The sequence below is a fragment of the Carettochelys insculpta genome, chromosome 2 (assembly GCF_033958435.1).
Source record: "Carettochelys insculpta isolate YL-2023 chromosome 2, ASM3395843v1, whole genome shotgun sequence".
Taxonomy (NCBI): Eukaryota; Metazoa; Chordata; order Testudines; family Carettochelyidae; genus Carettochelys; species Carettochelys insculpta.
In genome coordinates, this window is record NC_134138.1 from 1,223,491 (window position 1) to 1,249,379 (window position 25,889).

Below are 25,889 nucleotides of genomic sequence, written 5' to 3' on the forward strand. Positions count from 1 at the left end.
GTCGTGCGGTGAGCGGGGAGTCTCCGCTTCCTCCGAGGTTGTGGTCTCTGCGCTGGGGCTGTCCCCGTGTCCCGGTAGACGGTGACTTTCCTCCTCTGTTTTGGTTACGATGGTGGTGAGGATGGTTTTCATTTGTTCCGTGGTTAATATCCCGGCCCCGTAGAGCTCCAGGAGCTCCTTCCTCTTCTCTTCGGGGACGTATTTGGAGAAGAGCAGGTCCCACACAGAGACCTTTCTGCCGCGGAACTCGCCCACCGGCACCTCCAGCAGGGTTGACTTGAGGGCCTTTTCCGTTTCCTGCGCTTCCCGGGAGGGGGCATCTTTGACTTTCTCTGATGGCGTCGTCCTCTCTTTCTTCGTTGCGGGCGGCTCGCCGCTTTTCCCTGCGGTCTCGGTAGCGGTGGCGGTGAGGATGGTTGTCATTTCCTGGATGGTGAGCGCCCCTGCTTTGTAGTTCCTCAGCAGCTCTTGTCTTTGCTGTTCAGGGATGTGTCTGGAGAACAGCAGATCCCACACAGAGACTTCTTGCCCTTGGAACTCGCCCACTGGCCCGGCCACTGTCGTAGTCTTTAAGGCCTTTTCCCGTTTTTCGTCTCTCTGCGAATGGGCAGCCTGGTCTTCTTGCGTGCCGGCACTTTTCACGCGCCTGGGCTCTGGGCTGCTCTTTTCCTCGGCCTCGGTGACGAGGGTGGTGAGGATGGTTGTCATTTCCCGAATGGTTAGCGTCCCCGCTTTGTACCGCTTCAGAAGCTCCTGCCTCTTGTGGTCGGGGAGGTATCTGGAGAAGAGAAGCTCCCACACGGTCACGCTCTGCCCCTGGAAGAGTCCCACGCTGACGGCGGCAGGGGCGGACTGTAAGGAGATTCGCGTTTGCTCATCGAGCTGGAAGAGCACAGAGCCTTTGGGCATGATCTGAAGCATAAGGAGGCCCGTGTCCGGGTCTGGGACGCACCTGCTGAGGAGCTGCATGTAGGTGAGGTTCTCGTGAGTGTTGGGGTCGAAGAAGCCCTTGGTGTCGTCGCCGGGGTCCGAGAGGATCCGGTTCATTTCTTCGTCGAAGTAGCCCCGCTTGTAAGCCACCTCCACGGGGAGCCGGTGGCTGTGCACGGGGTCGATGATGCCGCCGGTGGCGATCTGGGCCTCCAGCAGGCGGATGCTGTGGTCTTTAACGATGAGGTCTTTCTTCATGGCCTGGAAGAGGGAGATCTTGCTTCCCGTGTAGGGGTCAGTGTATCCGGTCACTGCTCTCTCTGCAGACAGCAGCTTCTCGTGAATCTCTCTGCCCACCAGGCCGGCAGAGACGGCTTGGTCGACGGACAGCTTCTCGTTGTTCAGCGGGTCGGTGATAAAGCCGGTGGCCGCCTGAGCCTCCAGCAGCACCAGCGCGGTGCCCGGCCTGAGAATGCCCTGCCACATGGCCTGGTAGATGCTCATCTTCTCCGTCTTGGCCGGGTCTGCCTTGGCCGGCACGAGAACTCCGGCAATGCAGCTCGTGCCTTCCAGGTATCTCTTCACGTAATCCATCTTTTCTATGTCTTCTGCTGTTTGTTTGCCTTCCTCTAGGTTTTTCATTGTGTCCTTTGTAATTATGTGTGCGTTGAGGAGTTCAGATGCGGTGACTTGTTTTTTAATTCCCTGGAACCATATGTCTTTTCTTCTGCTCTCTTTTTCATGTATAGTTCTTAAAATGGAATCACTTATCTTTTGTAGAGTATCTCTAGAGTCTTTTTTGTATTTTTTTATCAATTCTTTTCTCTTTTCCTCACCGACATACTCAGAATTGAGGAGTGCCCATAATGTGATGTCCTGTCCTTTGTATTTCCCTACTGGTACTTGAACCTTGGCGCTTTCCAGAATAGTTTTTGTTTGCTCATCAATGTAGAAATAGTCTTTTTTCTTTTCCTGTATCTGGAGAAAATACAGTCCTGTGTCTGGTTGTTTACTACAGCGCTCCAAGAGCTGAGCATAACTGAGTTTTTCGTGGGTGTTAGGATCCATAAATCTTTTGGTGCCATAGTGTGGATCAGAAAGCAGGAAAAATGTGTCCTCATCCAAATATCCCCGCTTGTAAGCCACCTCCAGGGGGACACGGTGGCTGTGCACGGGGTCGACGATGCCACCAGTGGCGAGCTGGGCCTCTAGCAAGTGGATGGCTTGCTCCTCCTCTACTAAGCTTTTCTTCATGGCCTGGAAGAGGGAGATCTTGCTTCCCGTGTAGGGGTCAGTGTATCCGGTCACTGCTTTCTCTGCAGACAGCAGCTTCTCGTGAATCTCTCTGCCCACCAGGCCAGTGGAGACGGCTTGGTCGACAGACAGCTTCTCGTTCTTCAGCGGGTCGATAATGAAGCCGGTGGCCGCCTGAGCCTCCAGCAGCCCCAGAACTGATTCTGGTGTGAGGAGCTCTCTCTCCATACCCCTGTAGATGCTCATTCTGCCTTCCTGGGATGGCTGTAGTACTCCTGCAATGCAGCCATTTCCATCCAGATACCGTTTGACAGAGTCCATTTGGGCGAGTTTCTGGATGGTCAGAGTTCCTTTGTGCAGACTGTCCAGCGTTGCTTTGTCAATTACCTCAGCATTGAATAATTCTGAGACTGGCACGTCTCGCCTGAGGCCTTTCACCTGAAGGGCTTGGCTTCTGTGCTCTATTTCCTCGATGGCAGTGATGATGGCTGTGATGAGCTGGTCTAGTGTCTGGGTTTCACATACATATTGCCTCACTAGTTCTGTTCTTTTCTGTCCTGAGATGTACGGAGAGCAGAGCAGGTCCCAGAGGGACATGGTTTGGCCTCTGAATTTCCCAACTTGTATTGTGGTATATTTTGAGCATAAAAATTCTTTTGTTGGCTCATCTATATAGAAGTATCTCTCCCCGGGCTTTACTATTTGTAGCATGTACAGCCCAGTCTCTGGATCTTGGAGACATCTCTCCAGGAGCTGCATGTAGGTGAGGTTCTCGTGAGTGTTGGGGTCGAAGAAGCCCTTGGTGTCGTCGCCGGGGTCCGAGAGGATCCGGTTCATTTCTTCGTCGAAGTAGCCCCGCTTGTAAGCCACCTCCACGGGGACCCGGTGGCTGTGCACGGGGTCGATGATGCCGCCGGTGGCGATCTGGGCCTCCAGCAGGCGGATGCCGTGGCCCTCCAGGATCAGTCCCTTTCTCATGGCTTCAAAGAGGGAGATTTGGTCTTGTGTGTAGGGGTCAGTGTATCCGGTCACTGCTCTCTCCGCAGACAGCAGCTTCTCATAAACCTCTCGTCCAATGAGTCCAGCAGCCAGCGCCTCCTCCACTGACAGTCTCAGATTTTTAACCGGGTCTATAACAAACCCCGTGGCTGCCTGTGCCTCCAGCAGCACCAGTGCCGTGCCTGGCCTCAGCAGGCCTCTTGTCATAGCCTGGTAGATGCTCATCTTCTTGTTAGCTGGCTGTACCAGCACGCCAGCGATGAAATTCCCCCCCTCCAGGTATCTGCGGACAGAGTCCATCTCTGTGACTTCTTGGACAGTTTTCCGTCCCTGACTGAGTTCATCCAGGATTTTCTTGTCTATCAGCTGGGACTGGAAAAGGTCACTGGCAGACACCTGCTTTCGCAAGCCCTTGAATGTGAACCTCCTGCCTTGCTTCTCGGTCTGTTCAATGACTGTGGTAATCTTGGTGAGTATTTCCTGCAGCGCCGCAGTGTTCTCCTCTTTGTAGAGTTCAACCAGCTCTCTCTGCTTGCAGTCTGTGATGTACTCAGAGTTGAGCAGGTCCCAGAGGGAGACCCTCTGCCCTTTGAACCGGCCCACTGTGACACAGACCATCACAGATTTCAGCACCTCCATGGCTTGTTTGTCCACGTAGAAGGCTGTAGTCTCAGACAGTGGTAGAAGCCAGAGGCCTGTCTCAGCATCAGGGATGCATCTATCTTTCAGCTGCTGGTAGGTCAAATTCTCCTTTGTGTTGGGATCAAAGAAGACTTTGGTGCTGTCATTGAGCTGGGTGAGGGCCTCGTTCATTTCTTCATCATAAAAGCTGTGCGCGTAGGCAGCAGGAAGAGGGAGATGATGGTGGTGGGTGGGATCAATGATCCCGCCTGTGGCCAGCTGGGCCTCCAGCAAGGGAATGCCATCACTCATGGCAAGGAGGCCTTTCCTGATTGCTTGACAGACTGAGACTGAGTTTCCGGTGTATGGGTCCGTGAGACCGGTCACTGCCCTCTCGGCTAGGAGCAGCTTCTCCATGAGCTCCTCACCAACAACGCCTCCTTTGATGGCCTCTTCCACACCAAGCTTCTGGTTTGTTACTGGGTCTATTACTGCTCCTGTGGCTGCCTGAGCCTCTAGCAACAGTAGTCCTGTCCCAGGCAGGAGGAGGTTGTTTTTCATTGCTTGATAAATGCTCATCTTCTTCTTGGAGGCCTGTATAAAAATTCCAGCTATGCTTCCTGTGCCCTTTAAGTACCTCTTCACACTCTCCATCTCAGCTACTTCTTCAGCCATTCGGACTCCCCGAGCCAACTCCTCAAAGGTCGTCTCCGTCAGGATGCCAGCATCGAGCAGCCAGACCGCAGGCACACTGCCCCGCAGGCCTTCGAAGGTGATGTGAGTGTGGGCTTTCATCTCCATGGCCTTCACGTGCTTCAGGATCAGAGCGACAAGCTGCCAGACAGGCATGTCCTCAGCCCAGAACATCTCCACAAAGTTGCTCCTCTCCTCCTCAGTGAAGTAGCCAGAGTGGAGCAGCTCCCAGAGGGAGACCTCTTTCTCCCTCACCATGGTCTCCTGGAACAGCTGTTGGATTTGCTCAGCTGTGGGGACAGACACAGCTGTCTGTGGCACAGGCAGCAAGTGGAAGCCGGAATTTTTGTCCTTCTGGCAGCACGCAATGAGCTGAGCATAGGTCGCAGGCTCCTTGCTGTTGGGGATGCAGTAGGCCCTGGTATTGTCCGCAGCACTGGACAGAGTTTTGCTCATGTCCTCATCCAAGTAGCCTTGTTTCTGAGCAAATGCCACAGGGACATAATGGCCATGGTGTGGATCAATGACACCTCCTGTGGCAATCTGAGCTTCCAAGAGCTGAACTGCCTGTTTGTCAGTCATGAGGCCTTTCTTCATGGCTTGGAAGAGGGAGACCTTTTCTCCAGTGAAAGGGTCTTTGTAGCCCGTTACAGCTCCTTCCGCGTGCTGTAGTTTCTCATGGACCTCTGGCCCGATAACGCCTTCCCTTACGGCTTCGTCAACGCACAGCTTCTGGTTGGTCACTGGGTTGATGATGAAGCCAGTAGCAGCCTGGGCCTCGAGTAGTGGGAGAGCCACTGCTGGCATCATGATCTTCTGCTTCATGGCTTCGTAGATGCTCATTCTCTGGTTTGATGGCTGGAGGACGATCCCGCCGATGCTGCCAGAGCCGTAGAGGTATTTCCTGACAGAGTCCATGCGCAGGACATCCTCTGGGCTCACAGATCCCTCTACCAACCCCTCGAACAGGGCCCTGTCTATGACGCCAGTTTCTAGCAGATGGTAAGCCGTGACACTGCCTCTCATGGCTGGAAATTTGATGGGGGCCCATTTTTTCATTTCTTCCCCCAGCATGAGCCTGATCTGCTCCAGAGTGAGCTTCCGCAGCCGGTAGTGATTAAATATCTCCCGCCGCTTTCCCTCGCTGAAATACTCAGAGTTCAGCAGGTCCCACAGGGAGACGCTTTCTCCTTGGAACCTCCCGTACTGCACGAGGAGACAGACGCTCCGGAAGGCCTGTTTCGTGGCGTCGTCGATGAACTGGTGCTTCTTGCTGTTCAGCGGCAGGAGGCAGAGGCCAGTGGACGGCTCTGTGATGCACTTCTCCTTCAGCTGCAGGTAGGTGAGGTTCTCATGAGTGTTGGGGTCGAAGAAGCCCTTGGTGTCATCGCTGGGGTCCGAGAGGATCCGGTTCATCTTCTTGTCAAAGTAGCCCCGCTTGTAAGCCACCTCCACGGGGACCCGGTGGCTGTGCACGGGGTCGATGATGCCGCCGGTGGCGATCTGGGCCTCCAGCAGGCGGATGCCGTGGTCCCTGACAATGTGGCCTTTGCTCATGGCCTGGAAGAGGGAGATCTTGTTGCCGGTGTAAGGGTCTCTGTAGCCAGTGACTGCTTTCTCTGCTGCCAGGAGCTTGTTGTAAACGTCTGGCCCAATGACATTGGCTCGCAGAGCCTCCTCCACAGAGTATTTCTTGTTTGCAGCTGGGTCAATGATGAATCCTGTGGCAGCCTGTGCCTCCAGGAGGATGAGGGATGTCCCTGGCATTAGAAGGCCTTTCCTCTTCGCTTGATAGATGCTGATTTTCTCCTGGGAATCGGGCAGCAGCAGCCCACTGATACTGCCTGTCCCTTCCAGGTACTTCCTGACTGTGTCCATGCTGACCACTTCTCTGGCAGAGGTCTCCCCATGGCGCAGCTTCTCAAACAAATCCCTGCTGATGATTTCAGAGTTCAGGAGCTGGTCAGCTGTTACCTTGTGCCTCAGGCCCTTGAAGGTGGTGTTGGCGGTGGAAGCCATTTGCTGAACAGTGGTGCTGACAGTCTTAGCCAGTTCCTGCAAGGACAGCGTGGCAGTGCGGCACTGCTGGGTGAGCCTGGCCCGCTGCTCACTTGTGAAGTAGTCTGAGAAGAGCAGTTTCCAGAGCGACACCGATTTCCCCTTGAGTTTGCCAGAGGCCACATGCATTGTTGTGTTTTCCAAAGCCAGCCGGGTCCTGTGGTCAATGAAGGAATGAACATCCCGAGATCCTTCCCCACCGTCTGCAAAGAGTGGCAGCAGGCGGTGCCCAGTGTCCGGGTCTGTGACACACCTCTCCAGTAACTCTGCATACGTCAGGACCTCCGTCGAGTTGGGGTCAAAGAACCCTCTGACGTCATGGGTGGGATGGGAAAGGAGCTGCTTCATCTCTTCATTGAGGTAGCCCCGTTGGCAGGCCACCTCCACTGGGACACGGTGATTGCGGACTGGGTCGATGAGGCCACCGGTGGCCAGCTGGGCCTCCAGTAGGTAAGTCCCCTGGTCCCTGGTGATGAGCCCCTTTTGCATGGCTTGAAACAGAGAGAGCAGCTCCCCAGTGCTGGGGTCTTGGTACCCAATGGCAGCTCTCTCAGCGGATGACAGCTTCTCATAGAGCTCTGGTCCAACCACACCAGCCTTGACAGCATCATCAACTGAGAGTCTTTGCTTCCTGGTGGGCTCTGTCAGGCAGGCGGCTGCAGCCTGTGCCTTCAGGAGGGCCAGTGCTGTGCCCGGCATGAGGAGGTGCTCGGTCAGTGCTTGGTACAGGCCCTTTCTTTCTCCAGTCGGCAGTATGGCCACACCCGCAATGCCGCCTGTGCCCTCCAGGTACCGCTGAACATGGCCCATCTCTGCAACCGCCTGGATGGAGACCCGACCTTCCTGGAGGGCCCTGAACGTGTCCATGTCGATGATGCTGGAGCTGAGCAGATCGCTGCTGCTCACTCTCCCTCTCAGCCCCGGGAAGGTGATTTTCAGAGGCAAGAGGAGATGCCCTGTGGCCGGATCAGTTGTGCACCGTTTCCTAAGCTCCTGATAGGTGACCCTCTCGCTGGTGTTTGGGTCAACAAACCCTCCGGTGGCAGCAGAGCTGGAGTCAGAGAGGAGCTGGCTCATGTCGTCCCCAAAGTGGCCCCGCTTGTAGGCAGCCTCCAAGGGGATGCGCTGGCCAGTGGCTGGGTCCACAAGGCCCCCTGTGGCGAGCTGGACCTCCAGCAAACGGGTGCCCTGCTCGCGCCCCAGCAGCTCCTTTTGGATGGCTTGGTAGAGTGAGATCTTCTCACCCGTGTAGGGGTCCGTGAAGCCAGTGGCTGCTCTCTCTGCAGATAGCAGCTTCTCCTTCAGCTCTAGGCCTACGAGCCCCAGCTGCACGGCCTCTGTCACAGAGAGCCGCTTGTTCCCCACCGGGTCCACGAGGAAGCCAGTGGCTGCCTGAGCCTCCAGAAGGGCAAGAGCTGGCTCCGACATCAGGAAGTGCTCTTGGGTGGCACCATAAAAGCTCATGGTCTGCTTGGAAGCCTCCCTGTACACACCAGCAATGGTCCCAGTCCCCACCAGGGGCTCTCTGGCCCCGTGTGCCTCTGCATCCATCTCTCCCGGCTTGCCAGACTGCATACCCTGCCTTCCTCCAGGAGAGGCATGTCCATTCATTACCTGCGTATGCTCCATGATGTCTCGCTGTGTGCTCCCTCAGGCGGCTCTCTCTCACCTCCTGCAGCAGGAGCTGCTCTGCAGAGAGAGAAAAGGCTCCATGAGACACAGGATTGCTGTGATAGGACAGGATTTCTGGGCACAGCTAGAGAAATCACTCCAGGTACCTTTGCTAAAAACCCGGCCAATTACAGCCCCAGGCTGGGATTTCCTTCTCATTAAGGCAAATCCAACCAGCCACAAAAGCACCTCTACCAGCCCCATTGGCCAGCCAGAAGCTACACAGGTAAACCTGCTGTGAAGGAGTGGGGGACACCTGTGTGTATGTGAGGGGCTCACAGAGGGTGGGGTCTCCTGCTGAGGATAACCTTGATGACCAAGTAACACCTTTGTACTGCAGACAAAGGAGGAGGTGGAGCCGGAGGGGTTTGAATTGGAACTGGGCGTTGGAAGCAGTGAGTCTGGGCTGGGAGAGAGCGAGACAAAGGAGGGGGCCAGGCCCCAACTCTGGGGGCCCCTTGGGGCCTCCTCTCCCCAGCATGGATGGGACTGGCTGTCTCTGCTGGCTGCACTGACTCCTCTGTGTGATGCTGTGATGGAGTAGGGGGGGGTGCATGTGTGAGTCAGGCTGGATGTCCGAGGCAAGCAGCAGCTCCCAGTGGCTAAGGATGACCCTGGGGCTAAAACTGGCAGGTAACACCTCTGCCTGAACAAAGAGCAGGGAGGAGCTGAGCTGGGTTTTGAATCGGGGGCGGCAGTGAGAGGCGAGAAAAAGGGAGAGCTGGAAGGCAGCCAGCCTGAGGAGGGGGAAAGCTACACCCCAGAGGGGCACCCCTCGGGGTCTTCTCCCCAGGACAGGTTGGAAGGACTGTCTCTGGCTGCTGTGCTGTCGCTTCTGTGAGAAACTGGACATCTGTTGCCTAATAAACCTGCTGTTGTACCTGCTGAGTGAGAGTCACTCCTGCCAGCGGACGGGGTGCAGTGCAGGGGGACCCCTGAACCCCATCACACTGGTGTCAGAAGTGGGATGCACTGCACCCACGGATGAGCTCCCAGCAGTGGCTGACTGAGCACCAGAGAAGGAAGGAGTCTCACAAGAGTCAGAGGGGGAACAGAGCCATTCCTGCAGCTGCTGCTGGTGAGTGGATACCCCGGGAGATAGCGGGGAGATGGATTATACCCGACTCCTGAAGGCAGAGCTAGCAGGGCTGTGCAGAGAGAGGGGCCTGACCGTGGGGAAGGCGACCAAGGCCCAGCTCATTGCACAGCTGGAAGAGAATGACCGATCCGGGGGGGCAGAGCCTGTCCCGGCAGAAAGTGGCCGGTCAGCCTCGGGAAGCATTTCGGATTCTCCGACAGGAGCAGGGGCTCGACGCCATCCGACAGACGCGGTGCCCACCAGGTCGCGCTCAGCTAGCGGTGGTCCATCGCGGGCAGAGTCCCCCGCCGCAGAGCTGAGACGGCTGGAACTCGAGGTGAAATTAAAGGAACTGGAGCACCAGGAACGGGAAAGAGAGCGTGAGCACGAGCGCCAGGAACGAGAAAGAGAGCGTGAGCGCCAGGAACGGGAAAGAGAGCGTGAGCGTGAGCTCCTGGAACGGGAAAGAGAGCGTGAGCGTGAGCTCCAGGAACGAGAAAGAGAGCGTGAGCACGAGCGCCAGGAACGAGAAAGAGAGCGTGAGCACGAGTGCCAGCTACAAGAGAGACAGCGGGAGGAGAGAGAGCGAGAGCGGGAGCATGAGCGAACCATGGCAGAGGCGAGACGCCAAGAGGCCCCAGCTGCGGTAAGCGGGGAGAGGGCCAGACGGCTCGGGGTGGCCAGTCACTTGGAGACGCGTGTGCTGGCCCAGTGTCAGGACACAGGGGACATGGACGAGTTCCTTACCGCCTTCGAGCGAGCCTGTGAGTTGCATGAGGTTCCCCCAGATGAGTGGCTCCGGCACCTCACCCCCTTGCTGGGCCGGAAGGGCGCAGCGGTGCTCAGCCAGCTGGGGGGCTGCAGCCTGGGGACTATGAACGGTTCAAACAGGCCCTGCTGCATAAGTTCGGGCTGACTCCGGAGATGTACAAGAAGAAGTTCCAGGAGGCGCAGAAGAGGCCAGAGGAAACCCATGTAGATACAACCGCCCGCCTGAAGCAATACTACCAGAAGTGGGCATTCGGAATGGGAGTCCAGTCCGTAGAGGACCTGATCGAGCTGGCGGTTGTGGAGCGATTCTACGAGATGTGCGCACCTGACCTGAGGGTGTGGCTCGTGGACCGGAAGCCGGGGGACTCACATGATGCAGGGAAACTGGCAGATGACTTCACAAACAGCCGGGCCAGGTTTGAAAGTGAGCCCCACAAGGAGAGGGAGTCTCGGAGAGAGAGGGAGTCCCGGAGGGAGAGGGAGTCCTGGAGAAACCGAGAATCTCAGAGAGACCGGTCCCTAACTGTACGACAGAGGGGACCACCTCTTGGGCAAGCCCAGGAAAGAGGGGCCAGCCACCCACCCCCCAGAGAGCCAAACAGAGCCCGGACAGAGCAGCCGGCCCGAGGGACACAACCAGACCCAGGCTGTTACCGCTGTGGGCGAAAGGGGCATAGAGCAGCCCAGTGCCCCAGGCTCCCAGACAGGTTGAGCAGGCCGGGGGGTCATGGAGTCAACTGGATGGGGTCCCAGAAGTCAGAGGGGCTGGCGGCCAAGGCGGGTGGTGCTGACAATGGGCACTCGGATTGGGCCGAATCCGCCCCACAGACCAGCTCCTCAGGGGGACCAAATGCTCAGAGGCCAGTTTACAGAGTGGGGGCAGCGCTACCTCTGTGGAGCAAGTGTCTCAAACACCTCGAGGTAGACGGGAAAAAGGTCACGGGGTTCTGGGACACAGGCGCTGACGTGACGCTGGCCCGACCCGGGGTGGTGGCACCGGGCTGCATGATACCCGATTCCCACCTGACGATAACAGGAATTGATGGGACCCCTTTCAAGGTGCCCATGGCGAGGGTGCACCTGAAATGGGGGAAGAAGGAAGGCCCCAAGGAAGTGGGCGTGCACAGCCATTTGCCGGCGGATGTACTGATGGGGGCTGACCTGGAGAACTGGCAAGGTGAACGCCCTCGTGCCCTGGTCCTGACCCGTAGCCAAAGAAAACGAGGGGTGCGTTCCCCAGATTCAGGGGTACAGGCCCAGCCAAAGCCAAAGGGGCCAACCCTGAGAGAAAGGGGGCTCCCAAAAACCAGATCTCACAGGCCAGGGATGCTGGAGCCAAGCAGGGATGGGGAAGTAGCCTCCGCTCCTGCCCGAGCGGAAGAATTCCAGGCAGAGCAGCAGAGAGACCCCTCCTTGCAGAAGCTGAGGGAACTGGCCAGTCTCAGCCCAGCTCCGCAGCTGGGGGAGGGCTGCAGGGAGAGATTCCTGTGGGAAAAGGGATTCCTGTACCGGGAATGGGCTCCCAGACGCAAAGCGGAGCCATGGAAGGTCCAGAGGCAACTGGTGGTTCCCCAAAAGTACCGGCGCAGGCTGCTGTACCTAGCTCATGATGTCCCGCTCGCAGGACACCAGGGGATCCACCGCACCAGGAGAAGGTTGTTACAGAACTTTTTCTGGCCAGGGATCTTTGCAGCTGTCCGTCTGTATTGCCTGTCCTGCGATCCCTGCCAGAGGGTGGGGAAGAGCCGGGACCAGGGGAAAGCTGCCCTGAGGCCACTGCCCATCATAGAGGAGCCTTTCCAGAAAGTGGCTATGGACATAGTGGGACCCTTCAGCAAGGCAACGCGTTCGGGGAAGAAATATATTTTGGTAGTGGTAGATTTTGCCACGCGATACCCAGAAGCAGTGGCCTTGACCTCTATCGACGCTGACACCGTGGCAGATGCACTGCTGTCCATTTTCAGCAGAGTGGGGTTCCCCAAGGAGGTCCTCACAGATCAGGGGTCCAACTTCATGTCGGCCCTACTGCAAAGCTTGTGGGACAAGTGTGGGGTCCGGCACACCTGGGCCACAGCCTACCACCCGCAGACCAATGGGCTGGTGGAGAGGTTCAATGGGACTCTGAAGCAGATGCTGAGAACCTTCATGAATCAATACCCCCATGACTGGGACAAGTACTTACCCCACCTGCTGTTTGCATACAGGGAGGTGCCCCAGGAATCCACGGGGTTCTCCCCGTTTGAGCTGCTGTATGGAAGGAGGGTACGGGGACCCTTGGACTTGCTCAGAGAAGAGTGGGAGGGGACGGCCTCCCCTGAAGGGGAGTCAGTGGTACAGTATGTACTGACCTTCCGGGAAAAACTCACCGAGCTCATGGGCCTGGCCAGGGAGAACCTCTCCATGGCCCAAAGGAAGCAAAAGGTCTGGTATGACCGTAACGCCAGGGCCCGAGCCTATGCCACCGGGGATCAAGTGATGGTCCTTATACCTGTGCGGCGGAACAAGCTGCAAGCGGCCTGGGATGGGCCCTTCAAGGTCGTCAAACAGCTAAATGACGTGAATTATGTGGTGGAACTGTCGAACCGGGCCCACCGCCACCGGGTCTATCATGTGAACATGATGAAACCTTACTGGGACAGGCAGAACTTGGTGCTGGCCGTGTGCAGACACTGGGAGGGGCAGGGGGAAGATCCCTTGGTGGATTTACTCACAAGAACTGGAGCCGGCTCCTTGCTGGAGTCTATTCCCCTCTCAGACCAGCTGACCCCTGCCCAGCAGACGGAGATCAAGGAGGTGCTGCATTCGCATCAACAGCTGTTCTCGGACAGACCCGGACGCACTGACCTGGCTGTCCACCGAATAGAGACAGGCACCCACGCCCCTATCAAGTGTGTGCCATTCAGAGCCACAGGGAGGACGGCTCAGGACATAGAGCGGGAGGTTGAAGACATGCTGGCTCTGGGGGTGATCCAACCCTCGTCCAGCCCCTGGGCCTCTCCCGTGGTGTTAGTCCCTAAAAAAGATGGGTCTGTTCGGTTTTGTGTGGACTATCGCAAGCTTAACGCCATCACTGTCTCGGACGCCTACCCCATGCCCAGGCCTGATGACCTTTTAGACAAGCTGGGGGGAGCCCGTTACCTCACCACCATAGACCTCACCAAGGGGTACTGGCAAGTGCCATTAGACCAAGATGCCCGGCTGAAGTCGGCTTTCATCACTCCTGTGGGGCTCTACGAGTTCTTGGTCCTGCCCTTCGGCCTCAAGGGGGCACCCGCTACCTTCCAGCGTCTGGTGGACCAGCTACTGAAGGGGATGGAGAGCTTTGCCCTGGCTTACATGGACGACATTTGCATCTTCAGCCAGACGTGGGAGGACCATGTGTCCCAACTCAAGCAGGTGCTGGACCGACTCCAGAAGGCTGGTCTGACTATCAAGGCAGGGAAGTGCAAGGTGGGAATGGCTGAGGTGACCTACCTGGGCCACAAGGTGGGCAGCGGCTGCTTAAAGCCAGAGCCAGCTAAAGTGGAGGCTGTCAGAGATTGGCCAACACCCCAGACTAAGAAGCAGGTCCAGGCCTTCATTGGGATGGCGGGGTACTACCGGAGGTTTGTGCCCCACTTTAGCTCCATCGCAGCCCCCCTCACGGAGCTGTGTAAAAAGGGAAAGCCTGACAAGGTGGTCTGGACCGAGCAGTGCCAAGAGGCCCTCTGCGCGCTGAAGGAGGCTCTGGTCAGGGCCCCAGTGCTGGCAAATCCAGACTTCAACAAGCCCTTCCTGGTGTTCACCGATGCCTCGGACGTGGGGCTGGGGGCGGTGCTAATGCAGGTGACTGACAAAGGGGAGAAACACCCCATCGTGTACCTTAGTAAGAAGCTGCTGCCCCGGGAGCAGAGCTACGCGGCCATAGAGAAGGAATGTCTGGCCATGGTGTGGGCGCTGGGGAAGCTGCAGCCGTACCTGTTTGGACGGCGTTTCACCGTGTACACCGATCACTCACCCCTGACCTGGCTGCATCACATGAAAGGGGCCAACGCCAAGCTCCTGCGGTGGAGTCTGCTCCTGCAGGACTACGACATGGAGGTGGTCCACGTCAAGGGGAGCAACAACACCATAGCCGATGCCCTGTCACGCAGGGAGGGCCCCGAACTTCCCCAGGTCACTGGCTAAGTGACCCCGCTCAGTGCGGTCTGGAAGCGGGGAGAGATGTGATGGAGTGGGGGGGGTGCATGTGTGAGTCAGGCTGGATGTCCGAGGCAAGCAGCAGCTCCCAGTGGCTAAGGATGACCCTGGGGCTACAACTGGCAGATAACACCTCTGCCTGAACAAAGAGCAGGGAGGAGCTGAGCTGGGTTTTGAATCGGGGGCGGCAGTTAGAGGCGAGGAGAAGGGAGAGCTGGAAGGCAGCCAGCCTGAGGAGGGGAAAGCTACACCCCAGAGGGGCACCCCTCGGGGTCTTCCCCCCAGGACAGGTTGGAAGGACTGTCTCTGGCTGCTATGCTGTTGCTTCTGTGAGAAACTGGACATCTGTTGCCTAATAAACCTGCTGTTGTACCTGCTGAGTGAGAGTCACTCCTGCCAGCGGACGGGGTGCAGTGCAGGGGGACCCCTGAACCCCATCACAGATGCTGTGTCCTGTTGGCTAATAAACCCGCTGTTCTCCTGCCGAGTGAGAGTCACTCCTGCCTGCGGACAGGGTGCAGAGCCTGGGGGACCCCTGAACCCCATCACACTGGCATCAGCAGTGGGATGTTCTGCACCCCGAGGATGGAGCATCCAGTAGTAACTGACGGGGGCCCCTGGAAGAAGAAATAGGGGCCTGCGAGACCCAGGTGTGCTGAAGGGCAGTGAGGTGCAGCTCCCCAAGGCGGAGGGGCCTGCGGCCGAACCCGAGCAACTTTGGTTGTGGTCCTCGAGAGGGGGGTGTCACACCCGAGGAGGGGTTACTCCTGGGAGTCCGTTAGAGTCAGCCCCAGAAGGCGGAGGGTCCGAGGGCCCAACCCCCAGGAACAAGTGACCCACAAGGAGGCTGACAGGCTGAATGAGTTTGTCCCAAGACAGGGTGCTCATGGTCCCTGAGAGCGGGTGTCACACTGAAGAAGGGGTTCCCCTGGGAGTCTGTTGGAGTCGGTCCCAGCGGGCGGAGGGGCCTATGGCCTAACCCTGGGGAGCTTGTGACCCACAAGGAGCCTGGCACACTGAAGGGATTCTTCCAGGGATCGCGGGGTGCAGAGGGCATCAGCCTGAGAGCCTGCAACCACGCTGAGCAACTCCGCTGTGAAGTGGCAGCACCTGGAAACCGAATCAAGATTAAAGGAGCTGGACAAGGCAGCGTGGATGTGCAGTGGCAGAGCTGAGGGTTAAGGAAACTCCTGCAGGGGTGAGCCCAGATCAGGGCAGGGAACCCTGGACTGCCTGGAGCTCTGAACCGAGTGGCCTGCCACAGCTCAAGGAGGGAAAGAGCAATTCCAACCCATCGTCTACTAGTGGCCAAGACAGACCTGCGAAGAGTTTTCCAGGCCTAGGCCGAGGAAGGTGCCTGTGTGTCTGTGCAGGAAAGCAGCTTGTCCACTGCGAATGGCAAGTTGTCTGTGGGAGAAGCTGCTTCGCCTTCTGGGCGTGTGTCTGAGACCAGCCGGGGGGGGGCTGGGACAAAGGAGAGAGTGTCTCCCATTGTCTGTCTGTGTTGAACAGCAGCAGCAGCAGCAGCCTGGGGAGAGAGCAGAGCCTGCGTTTGGAAAAGGTGCCAATAAGGAAACTAGCCCATTGTCTGAGGAGGATTCCCCAGCCTGGGGTGGCTGGAGAGGGAACCAGAAAAGAGCATTCCAGGTGTGACTCTGAATCCAGCCATGGGGGCTGGAGCAGAGGGAATGGCTCTGGGATGGGCAGTGGTATCCCTGCTAAGGACGCTGGTCCTTGGTGCAAGAAAAGTGCTTCTGCTTCCAGGGAAGTGAATCCTTTGTCTGAGCCTGTGGGGGCTCGAGATGGGGCCAAGATCCCAGAGCTGGATCTGGGTGCAGCTGAAGCCCAGGTGGGAAGTGGGCCTGCCTCTGTGTCTCGCAGGGGGGATGATGCTTTAACTCGGTCTGATCCAGTTAGTATCATCAGGGAATCCCAGAGACCAGGCGATTCTGGTACTTGTTCTCTGCCTGATGCTGAGGTGTTCCTGGGAGAGGACTCTGTCTGACCAGGGTCATCCTTTAGCCAGGACACAGGAGCTGCGTCTACACATGCTGGCTATTTCAACGTAGCTGCGCCAACTTCGAAATAGTGCCCACCACGTCTACACGTCTACACGTGGTGAGCGCTATTTCGAAGTTGACATCGATGTAAGGCGGCGAGACGTCGAAGTCACTATCCCCATCAGGAGATGGGAATAGCGCCCTACTTCAACATTGAACGTCGAAGTAGGGCACGTGTAGCCGATCCACGTCCCGCAACATCGAAATAGTGGGGTCCACCATGGCGGCCATCAGCTGAGGGGTTGAGAGACGCTCTCTCCAGCCCCTGAGCTCGATGGTTGCCTTGTGCAGCGGCCCCTTAAAGCTCCCCGCCCCCTGCCTTCCTGTGCAGGAAGCTGAGAGAGCGTGTGCAGGCGGCAGCAGTAACACGCGGCCAGCCTGCACGCCTCCCTGCAGCCCCAAGAGACCCCCCCCTGCGATGGCCGCCCGCCAGCCCCCCAAGCGCCCCCAGGGCACCCCCCACAAGGGGAGCCAGGGCTCCCAGCCTGGCAGCCAGCTTGGAAAAAGACAGTGGGGCCCCTCCTGGACGGAGGCCGAGCTTTGGGACCTGCTGGGGCTCTGGAGCGAGGAGGAGGTGCTCCAGGTAATGGGGAGCAAGAGGCGGAACGCGGATGCGTTCGCTCGGCTGGCCGAGGGCCTGGCCGCCCGGGGTCACCCTGCCCGCACTCCTGACCACGTCAGGAGTAAGGTGAAGGAGCTGCGGCAGGGTTACGCCTGGGCCCGGGATGCGGCCAGACGATCTGGGGCCCCCCTGCCACTTGCCCCTTTTACAGGGAGCTCAGGGCCATCCTGGGCCCCCGGCACACTCCTCCCCTCCGGCCACTCTTGATACCTCAGCCGACGAGCCCCAGCAGGCCCCGGAGGCGGAGTCCGCCCCGGAGACAAGCCCCGCACCCCAGGGCCCCCCCCAGGAGCCCACACCTGGGATGCCGGAGGAGGAGGAGGAGGGGGAATCCTCCTCCAGTGACGGGGGGCTCCACATCGCGCTGCCGTCCCGGAGCTCCAGCAGGGCGTCCGCCCACAGGGTGTCCCCCGACCGTGGGAGTGGACCGTCAGGTATGTACCCCCCCGGTGCACACCCCCAGGGTTGAGGGGCAGGGACAAGAGACATGACCAGGGCCCTCCACATGCCCAGATGACCATGGCCCCAAGGACAGCAGTGGCATGTCCCTCAGAAGAGTGCAGCAGCCCCTGCCCCACAGCAGGACAGAGCCACGCCCCATCCCTGGGGATGGGGGGAGTGGCACCTAGGGTCCCCCGGGGGGGAAGGAGTGGGACACCCATCAGCAGCAGCAGCTTCTCCTGGGGACGGGGATGGGGAACCAGCAGCAGAGGGGTGGAGGGACAAGGGCCACGGCTCAGGGGCCACAATAATGGCTGTCTCCACTCTTCTTCCCACCCTGTTCCGCAGCTGCACCATCGGAAGGACCAGAGCGCCGGCGAGGTGTCAGTGGTCCCAGAGAGCCCACCGGGGCCATCACTGCAGGCCAGCCCCTCGGCGGAGCACCGACCAGCCCCAGGGCGGGGCCGACGGCGGACCCAGTACCACCACCGGACGCCGACGGACCCCCAGCTGCTCGCGACCCTCTGGCAACAGCTGGAGGTATCAGAGCAGCGCCTGTGGATGGACGAGCGGCGCCTGCAACTGCAGGAGCGGGCGCTGGCCTGGCGCCAGGAGGCATGGGGGGCCTTTATGCGCACTTTTGAGTGCATTGCAGACTACCTGGCCCCCCCATGCAGCGCTGGCCGCCGCTCTGCCCTCCCTGCCTGCTCCACCCGCCGCTCCACCCGCTGCTCCACCTGCCGTCCCACCGCCATCCGCCACCGAGGGGCCTTCCGCCGAGGGGGACCTGGGGCCTGCTGACACCCGCCGGCCATATCTGCCGGTTCTCCAGCCCCCCGCCAGCCTTGGCCAGGGCTGAGGCCGAGGCGTGGGTCGCGGCCGCCCACCCCCAGCGCTGGACATTAGGGGGTGCGGGGCCCAGGACGTGGCCCCCCCCCCTTTGTACATATCCCCATTATTTTGTATATAGTTTGTATTAGACCCATGTTATTTTATGATACCTGCCCCCCCATGTAAATAGTTCTCCCCTTCCTTGTGTTCCACTATTTATCATATAATATATATATATATATTTGTAGTAATAATAAGAGAATTCACCGTTTTGTGGTTTCAAGAACTACAGGTCTATTTTTATTTGCAAGAAAAGAGTGGGGGTGTGCTCTTGGGTGCTCCGTGGTGTGGCTGTGGGGGCAGGGAGTGTTGTGGAGGACGGGGTGGGGGATGCAGTGGGGGGCCTGCCAGCGTTCACCCTGAGGCCTGGTCAAAATGGGCCCACAGGGCCTCCCGGACCTGGGACCCTTTGAGGTCCACCTGGCGACTGGTGGCAGCGGGTGGCTGCACGTCAGCCCTGCCGGCCTCCACAGCCCAGCCCTGAAAGAAGGCCTCCCCCTTGCTCTCGACCAGGTTGTGGAGTGCGCTGCACGCGCCCACAATCTGGGGGATGTTGGTGGGGCCCGCATCCAGGTGGTTGAGGAGACACCTCCAGCGCCCTTTGAGGCGGCCAAATGTGCGCTTCACCACCTGGTGCGTGTGGTTCAGGTGCTGGTTGAAGCGCTCCTGGCTGGCAGACAGATGGCCCGTGTACGGGTGCATGAGCCAGGGCCGGAGGGGGTATGCCGCATCTGCGATGACGCAGAGGGGCATGGTGGTGTCCCCCACAGGGATCTCCCGCTGGGGGACGTAGGTCCCCGCCTCCAGCCGGCGGCACAGGCCCGAGTTCCGGAAAACCTGGGCGTCGTGGGTGCTGCCAGGCCAGCCCACATAAATGTCTAGGAAATGGCCCCAGCTGTCCACCAAGGCCTGGAGGACCACTGAGTGGTAGCCCTTCCGGTTGATGTAGCGTCCTCCACTGTGCTCTGGGGCGCGGATCGGGATGTGAGTCCCATCCAGAGCCCCGAAGCAATTGGGGAAGCCCAGGGTGGCAAAGCCCGCGATGGCGGCATCCGGGTCCCCCAGCCTCACGAGCCTGTGGAGGAGCAGGGAGTTGATTGTGCAGACGACCTGCAGGGAAAGCACATGGGAGAGCACCAGTGAGGGGTGAGCAGGGTGTGTGTGGCCCTCCACCCCCCAGGGCTCCCCTCCCCTCCCCCCCCAGGGCTGCCTCCCCCGCCTCCCCCCGTGGGTTCTCTTACCTCCATGAGAACAGCCCCGACGGTGGCCTTGCCGACGCCAAACTGCTGTCCCACGGATCGGTAGCTGTCTGGAGTGGCCAGCTTCCAGACAGCGATGCTGACCTGTTTCTCCACTGTGAGGACACGCCGCATGGCAGTGTCCTGGTGCCTCAGTGCGGGGGTGAGCCACTGGCACAGCTCCATAAATGTCTGCCGGCTCATCCTGAAGTTCCTGAGCCAGCGGTCGTCGTCCCACTCCCCAAGCACCAGCCGCTCCCACCAGTCGGTGCTGGTGGGGTAGCTCCACAGCTGGCGGTGGGGGGGTTGGGGGGGGCGGGGTGCTGCAGGGTTGGGGGTTGTGTCCTCCTCCCCTGCGGGCAGCTCCTCCTCTGTGGCAAGGAGGTGCTCAGCTGCCTCCCGCATGGCATGGATCAGGGCAAGCCCTGCTCCTACGGGGCGGCTGGGTGGACCTCTGGCTGCTGCTGCTGCTGCTGCTGCTGGGGGTCCATGACTGCATCGCCCGGGGTCTGTGTGCCTATGGCTCTGCAGACCGCGTGCTGTGCAGGCTGAGTGTGTCTGGGAGGGGCCCTTTAAGGGAGCAGCTATCTGTTGCCCCAGAAGCGCTAGTCCACCCTGTGACCCTGTCTGCAGCTGTGCCTGGCACCCTTATTTCGATGTGTGCTACTTTGGCGTGTAGATGTTCCCTCGCAGCGCCTATTTCGATGTGGTGCTGCGCAACATCGAAGTTGAACGTCGACGTTGCCAGCCCTGGAGGACGTGTAGACGTTATTCATCGAAATAGCCTATTTCAATGTCGCTACATCAAAATAAACTATTTCGATGTAGCATCCGCGTGTAGACGTAGCTAGGAAGAGCAGACTGGCAATGGAGTTACGCTGACTGATGAAGAGAAAGAAACTGGTAGCAGAAGGGAGGAAAGGGATCCTAACCTTCTGTCTGGTGGTACCAGCTGTCTGCCTGGAGGGGGATTATGTGGGAATCCGCCTGATGGGCTAGAAGTGATCCTGGGCGTAGGTGAACCCCAGGAGCTGGTTGTGGCTCAAGGGAGCAGTGCCCCTGTGGAGCCAGACAGGGGTGAGTTTTTGTTTTGGGGAGCTCTTGAGGAAGAGAATTTCCCTGAAACTTTTCCTGAGCAGTCTGTGGGGACTGCAGGAAATGGCAGTGGCGTGAAGGGGAGTGATCAGGGAAGGGGCTTGTTGGTAGGAGCCAGCCCTCTGTCTGCAGATAAATTTGTTTCAGCTCCTGCTGGCCAGGACCTGCCTGAGTGTGAAACACTGGCTGTGCTCTGCAAGGGTCCAAAGCAGGCAGGGTAAATGTTTCTCAGGAACGGGAAGTTGGTCCAAGTAAAGGGAAAACTATCAGGGAATGTGAGCAGCCCTGTGATAACCAAGTAAAACAGCTGCACAGTCAGTCTCTGTAGGATGCAGGAGAGGGCCAGCAATTCCCCATCTCCAGATGCTGGAAACACTTATATTCTTATAGTAACAGAGAGGAAGCCGTGCTAGTCTATACACTATCAAAACAAAAAAACAGTCAAGTAGCACTTTAAAGACTAGCAAAATAGTTCATTAGGTGAGCTTTCGTGGGACAGACCCACTTCTTCAGACCATAGCCAGACTAGAATAGACTCAATATTTAAGACACAGAGAACCAAAAACAGTAAGCAAGGAGGACAAATCAGAAAAAGATAATCAAGGTGAGCAAATCAGAGAGTGGAGGGGTGGGGGGGAAGATCAAGAATTAGATTGAGTTAAGTATGCAAACGAACCCCTTTTGTGACTCAGAAAGTTCACATCCCGATTTAAACCATGTGTTAATGTGCCGAATTTGGATATAAATGTCAATTCGTCCGCTTCCCTTTCTACAAAGGAGCGATAATTTCTTTTCAGTAACACACATACCTTGAGGTCATTGACAGAATGCCCCATTCCATTAAAATGTTGACTAACTGGTTTGTGGATCTGGAGTGTTTTGATGTTTGTTTTGTGTATTGAAATACTGAGTCTGTTCTGGTCTGGCTCTGGTCTGAAGAAGTGGGTCTGTCCCACGAAAGCTCATCACCTAATGAACTATTTTGCTAGTCTTTAAAGTGCTTATATTCTTATACTGGACTCCACTTCTGATTCCATGGGGAGGGGGCAGAAGTTGGAGGTGGAAGGACAAAGGAGCTTTGGGCCTGGTGGGCCAGTAAGGGATAAACAGGGATTCCTTCATGTGGATTCTGCGTCTGGGACTCACAAAACAACTCTCAGAAAGCAGTTTGGGTTGCAAATTTCCAGGCTGGCTGGGAGGGGGCCGTCTCCCTGAGATCAGCAATGGCCCAGCTCTTGTTAGAAGGGAGGGCCCACCCAGAGAGATCAGATTTCCACCCCAGGGGGCAAGGGGAAGATTAGAACTTGATGGTGCAAAGAAAGGCCTCAGCCATTTATCCCCAAAATACCAGATTCTCGAGGATGTTACACAAAGGTTGTGGTCTATCAAAGAGCAACGTAAATGTGCAGTTGCAATGGGTTTGTTCTGTTACTCACACAGGCTGCTGTAACCAGTGGATGCTGCTACCCAAAGCTGTAGAATTGTACCATGTACTGAATGTTTGGAAAGAGCCCTGTGACATGATGACATTGATGAATAAGAACGAGTTGTATGCTGAAGGCGTTTGTAATTCTGAAATGTCACCGTTGCTCCCTGTAACTAGTCTTGCAACCTCTCACATGAGGAGGAACATTCCAAACCTACTCTGTGGCATGGAAGGGGAAACTGAGGCACACAACCATTGTTCAGCTTCAAGGTGCCTGTCCCCCATGACTCCTGCATGGCCAGAGCAGGACACCAAGGGGCTCGCTGACTCCCTTTGTCCTGGACAAGCAGCATCCTCTGGCTAGGAGTCCAGCTGCTGCCCCTGAAGGGAGCGGGCGGCTGGTTCGCACAACAGCAGTGTGTGTTGGGAAGAGAGCTGGCTGGAAAGCCCATGGAGCAGTGATGCTGCAGGCACAAGTGATTTGGGATTCATGGGGAGCGAGCCGAAGTCGGGGGTGGTCAGGCATGTTCCCAGGTGGCCAGTGGAGGCCGGGGGTGGCCGGGCGTGTTCCCACGTGGCCAGTGGAGGTCAGGGGTAGCTGGGTGGGTTCCCGGGTAGCCAGCACAGGTTGGGGGTGGCCGGGCATGTTCCTGGGGATTAAGTTGAGGTTGGGGGTAGCCGGGTGGGTTCCCAGGGAGCAGGTTGAGGTCGAGGGTGGCTGGGCGCATTCCCAGGGAGTGAGCTGAAGCTGGGGGTGGCCAGGCGAATTCCTGGGGAGAGAACCAAGATGGGGGGGTAGCTGGGGGAGTTCCCAGGGAGTGAACTGAGGTTGGAGGTGTCCAGGCGGGTTCCCGGGGAGTGAGCCGAAGTCGGGCATGGACAGGCGAGTTCCCAGGAAGTGAGTTGAGGTTGGAGGTGGCCAGCTGGGTTCCTGGGGAGTGAGCTGAAGTTGCGGAGGTGGCCAGGAGGGTTCCTGGGGTGGGTGAGCTGAGCTGGGGGGTAGGGGGTTGGTTGCAAGGGAGCAAGTCAAGGTTGAGGGTGGCTGGGCAGGTTCCCAGGGAATGAGCTGAGAGGTGGGGGTGTTATTGGGCCGGCTCCTTGGGGAACAAGTTGAGGTTGGGGTTTGTCAGGCAGGTTCCTGGGGAGCAAACCATGATCAGGGGTGACTGGGCGGATTCCTGGGGGGTGAGCTGAGGTTGGAGCTGGCTGGGCAGGTTCCCAGAGAGTGAACTGAGGTTGCGGGGGGTAGAGTGTTTCATGTTTTCCCAATGGATACCAGGTTCCCACTTCTCTTTGGTAACAGAGTGGGCTGCAGATTGAGGCTTGAGACAGTTCTGGTCTTTGAAGTTAGGAGGAACCCCCAGGTACTGAGCCTGTATGAACTGAGGGGGAAAAAAAGCCTGAGCATGGGAGGTACAGAAGGGGAGGAAGCTCTGGGGGTGGGTGGATAGATGTGGAGGAAGCTCTGGGAGTTGGGGGGAACAAGGGGAGTTAGCTCTGGGGTGGGGGACAGAGGAGGAGGAAGCTCTGGCAATGCGGGTGATAGAAAGAAAGGAAGCGCTGGGGTGGAGAGGACAGTAGAGGAGGAAGCTCTGGGGGTTGGGGGGAACAAGAGATAGCTCTGGTGGGGGGACAGAAAGGGAGGAAGCGCTGGGGGTTGGGGGAACAGAAGAAGAGGAAGCTCTGGGGGTGTAGGGGACAGAAGAGAAGGAAGCTCTGGGAGTATGGGGATAGAAGGGAATGAAGATCTGGGGGTGGAGGGGACAGACGAGGAGGACACTCTGGGTGTGGCAGGGCAGAAGAGGAGGGAGCTCTGGGGCTGGGGGGGATAGATGGGGAGGAAGCTCTGTGGGTTGGGGGATAGAAGGGAAAGAAGCTCTGGGGGTGGAGAGGACAGTACAGGAGGAAGCTCTGGGGCTGGGTGGATAGATGGGGAGGAAGCTCTGGGGATTGGGGGAACAAGAGTTAGCTCTGGTGGCGGGGACAGAAAGGGAGGAAGCTCTGGGGGTTGGGGGAACAGAAAAGGAGGAAAATCTGAGGGTCGGGGGATAGATGGGGAGGCAGCTCTGGGGGGTTGGCGGGAACAAGGGGAGTTAGCTGTGGTGGTTGGGGGATAGAAGGGGAGGAAGCTCTGAGGGTTGGAGATAGATGGGGAAGCAGCTCTGGGGGTGGAGGAGACAGTAGAGGAGGAAATTCTGGTGGTGGGGGATAGAAGGGGAGGAAGCTCTGAGGGTCGGGGATAGATGGGGAGGCAGCTCTGGGGGTGGAGGGGACAGTAGAGGAGGAAGCTCTGGGTGTCAGTGGAGAAATGGACAGGAAGCTCTGGGAAGGGAAGGGTGAACCTGGCCTAAAGGTCCATGGGAGTGGAGAAGGAGCCAGGGCCGCCCTATGCCCAGCCGAGGCAGGGTTTGATCCAAGCACTTCTGGGGGCTGGTTTGTCACAGCTCTCCCCGGAAAGGAGAAAACAACCAGAAATGTCCTGGCTGGAGCCTGCATGTCCAGCTGCACCCACCACCCTGCTCCGTCCTGGGACCCAGCCACTCGGCCCCATACCCAGGCCCCTGCCTGACTGGGAGAGCTGCTCACTCGGTGGACAGGTAAGAGCGGGTTGCTGCCTGGGGGAGGGCTGTGGGTCAGCTGTGTTGGGCACTGCACCCACAGGTGATGACAGCTGCCAGAGCGCTGCAGGCGGAGAGCTGAGTCCGCTTCCCTGCAGGTGGTTCTGCCTTGACCTGGTAAGGTCACCCCGGAGCAGCATGTTGAAGCACCCTAAGCTGCTGTTGCCTCCTCCACTCCAGAGCTCCCACTTCTGTTTGCCACCTGCCAGGTCCTGCCTGAGTAGACTGGGATTCACTGGGGAGGGGCCTGGTGTCTGGGGGGCCTGACCTCCCCAGGAGGAACCAGGGAAGACTCCTACAGTGCTCAGGAGCTGGCCTCCAGCAGCTGAGAGGACAGGGAGGTGTGGACACTCGCGCCACGGCAAGCTGCCGTCGCAGGGCACCCCAGTGCTCACTGGCACAGTCCTGGAGCGGCCCCTAGACTGAGGGGAACAATGGTGCCCACCACACCAGCAGCGTTATATCCCGGGACAATAGCAGGGCTGCTGAGCACAGAGCTGGCAGGGAATCCCCACCCCATTTCCTGCACTCCAGACAGATGCCTGTGGGTACAACTTGTGCCATCTGCCTGCCCCTTGTTTTATAGGAGTCTGGAGTCACCCTGCTGCAGTCTGAGCCCAGGCATCCCCCGGGGCACGGGTATCCTGACTGATCCATATGAGGCCGAAGAGGACTGGAGGCCCAAGTATCAACCCTACGTTCCATCAGAGATGACGACCACTTTCTGGACAGAAGTCGGCAGGTGATACCGCAGGCACAGCTTGTGGAAGAACCGGAGAGGGCTGCGCAGAGCAAGCCAGACAACTGACCTCCAGGAGAAGACGGGCAACTCGGGTATCACCAAATCAGATGAAGGCAAGTAACTGTTTTTGAGCTCTCTCCACAGATCCTACCACAGAGAGTCCTTTGGAAGAGACCTCTGGAGGAAGGGACCAGCAAGGGACCCCACTGCCAGAAGGCACAGGATGCATTGCCCCTGGGATGGAGGTTCCACAACCAACAATCCCAAGAGGAGGAGACAGGCAGTGGTGGTGGATGGTGACCCCCTCCCAAGTGGGACAGAATCATCCATCTGCCATCCTGACCTGATGTGACAATGTGGGGGTGTGACAGGCTGAATAGCTCACAGAGGGTCTAAGATCCCTGCTGGCTGTAGGCTTGGCGGCCGGGCCTGGTCTTCTGTAACCTGGGTGACCAGGTAACACTTTTGCTACCCAGGGCAGCTAGACAGAGACAGGTGGAGC

At 58.2% G+C, this 25,889-nt stretch overlaps 1 protein-coding gene across 1 annotated transcript in view; it reads right to left on the reverse strand.

Annotated features, from left to right (window-relative positions):
* Positions 1-8,130, reverse strand: part of EPPK1 (epiplakin 1) — a 35,193-nt gene extending 27,063 nt beyond the window's left edge. Inside the window, exon 1 of the mRNA XM_074986840.1 lies at positions 364-8,130. Within this exon, the coding sequence (XP_074842941.1) occupies positions 364-8,130 (7,767 nt within the window). The remainder of the gene's footprint in view (positions 1-363) is intronic.
* Positions 8,131-25,889: the final 17,759 nt, after the last annotated feature.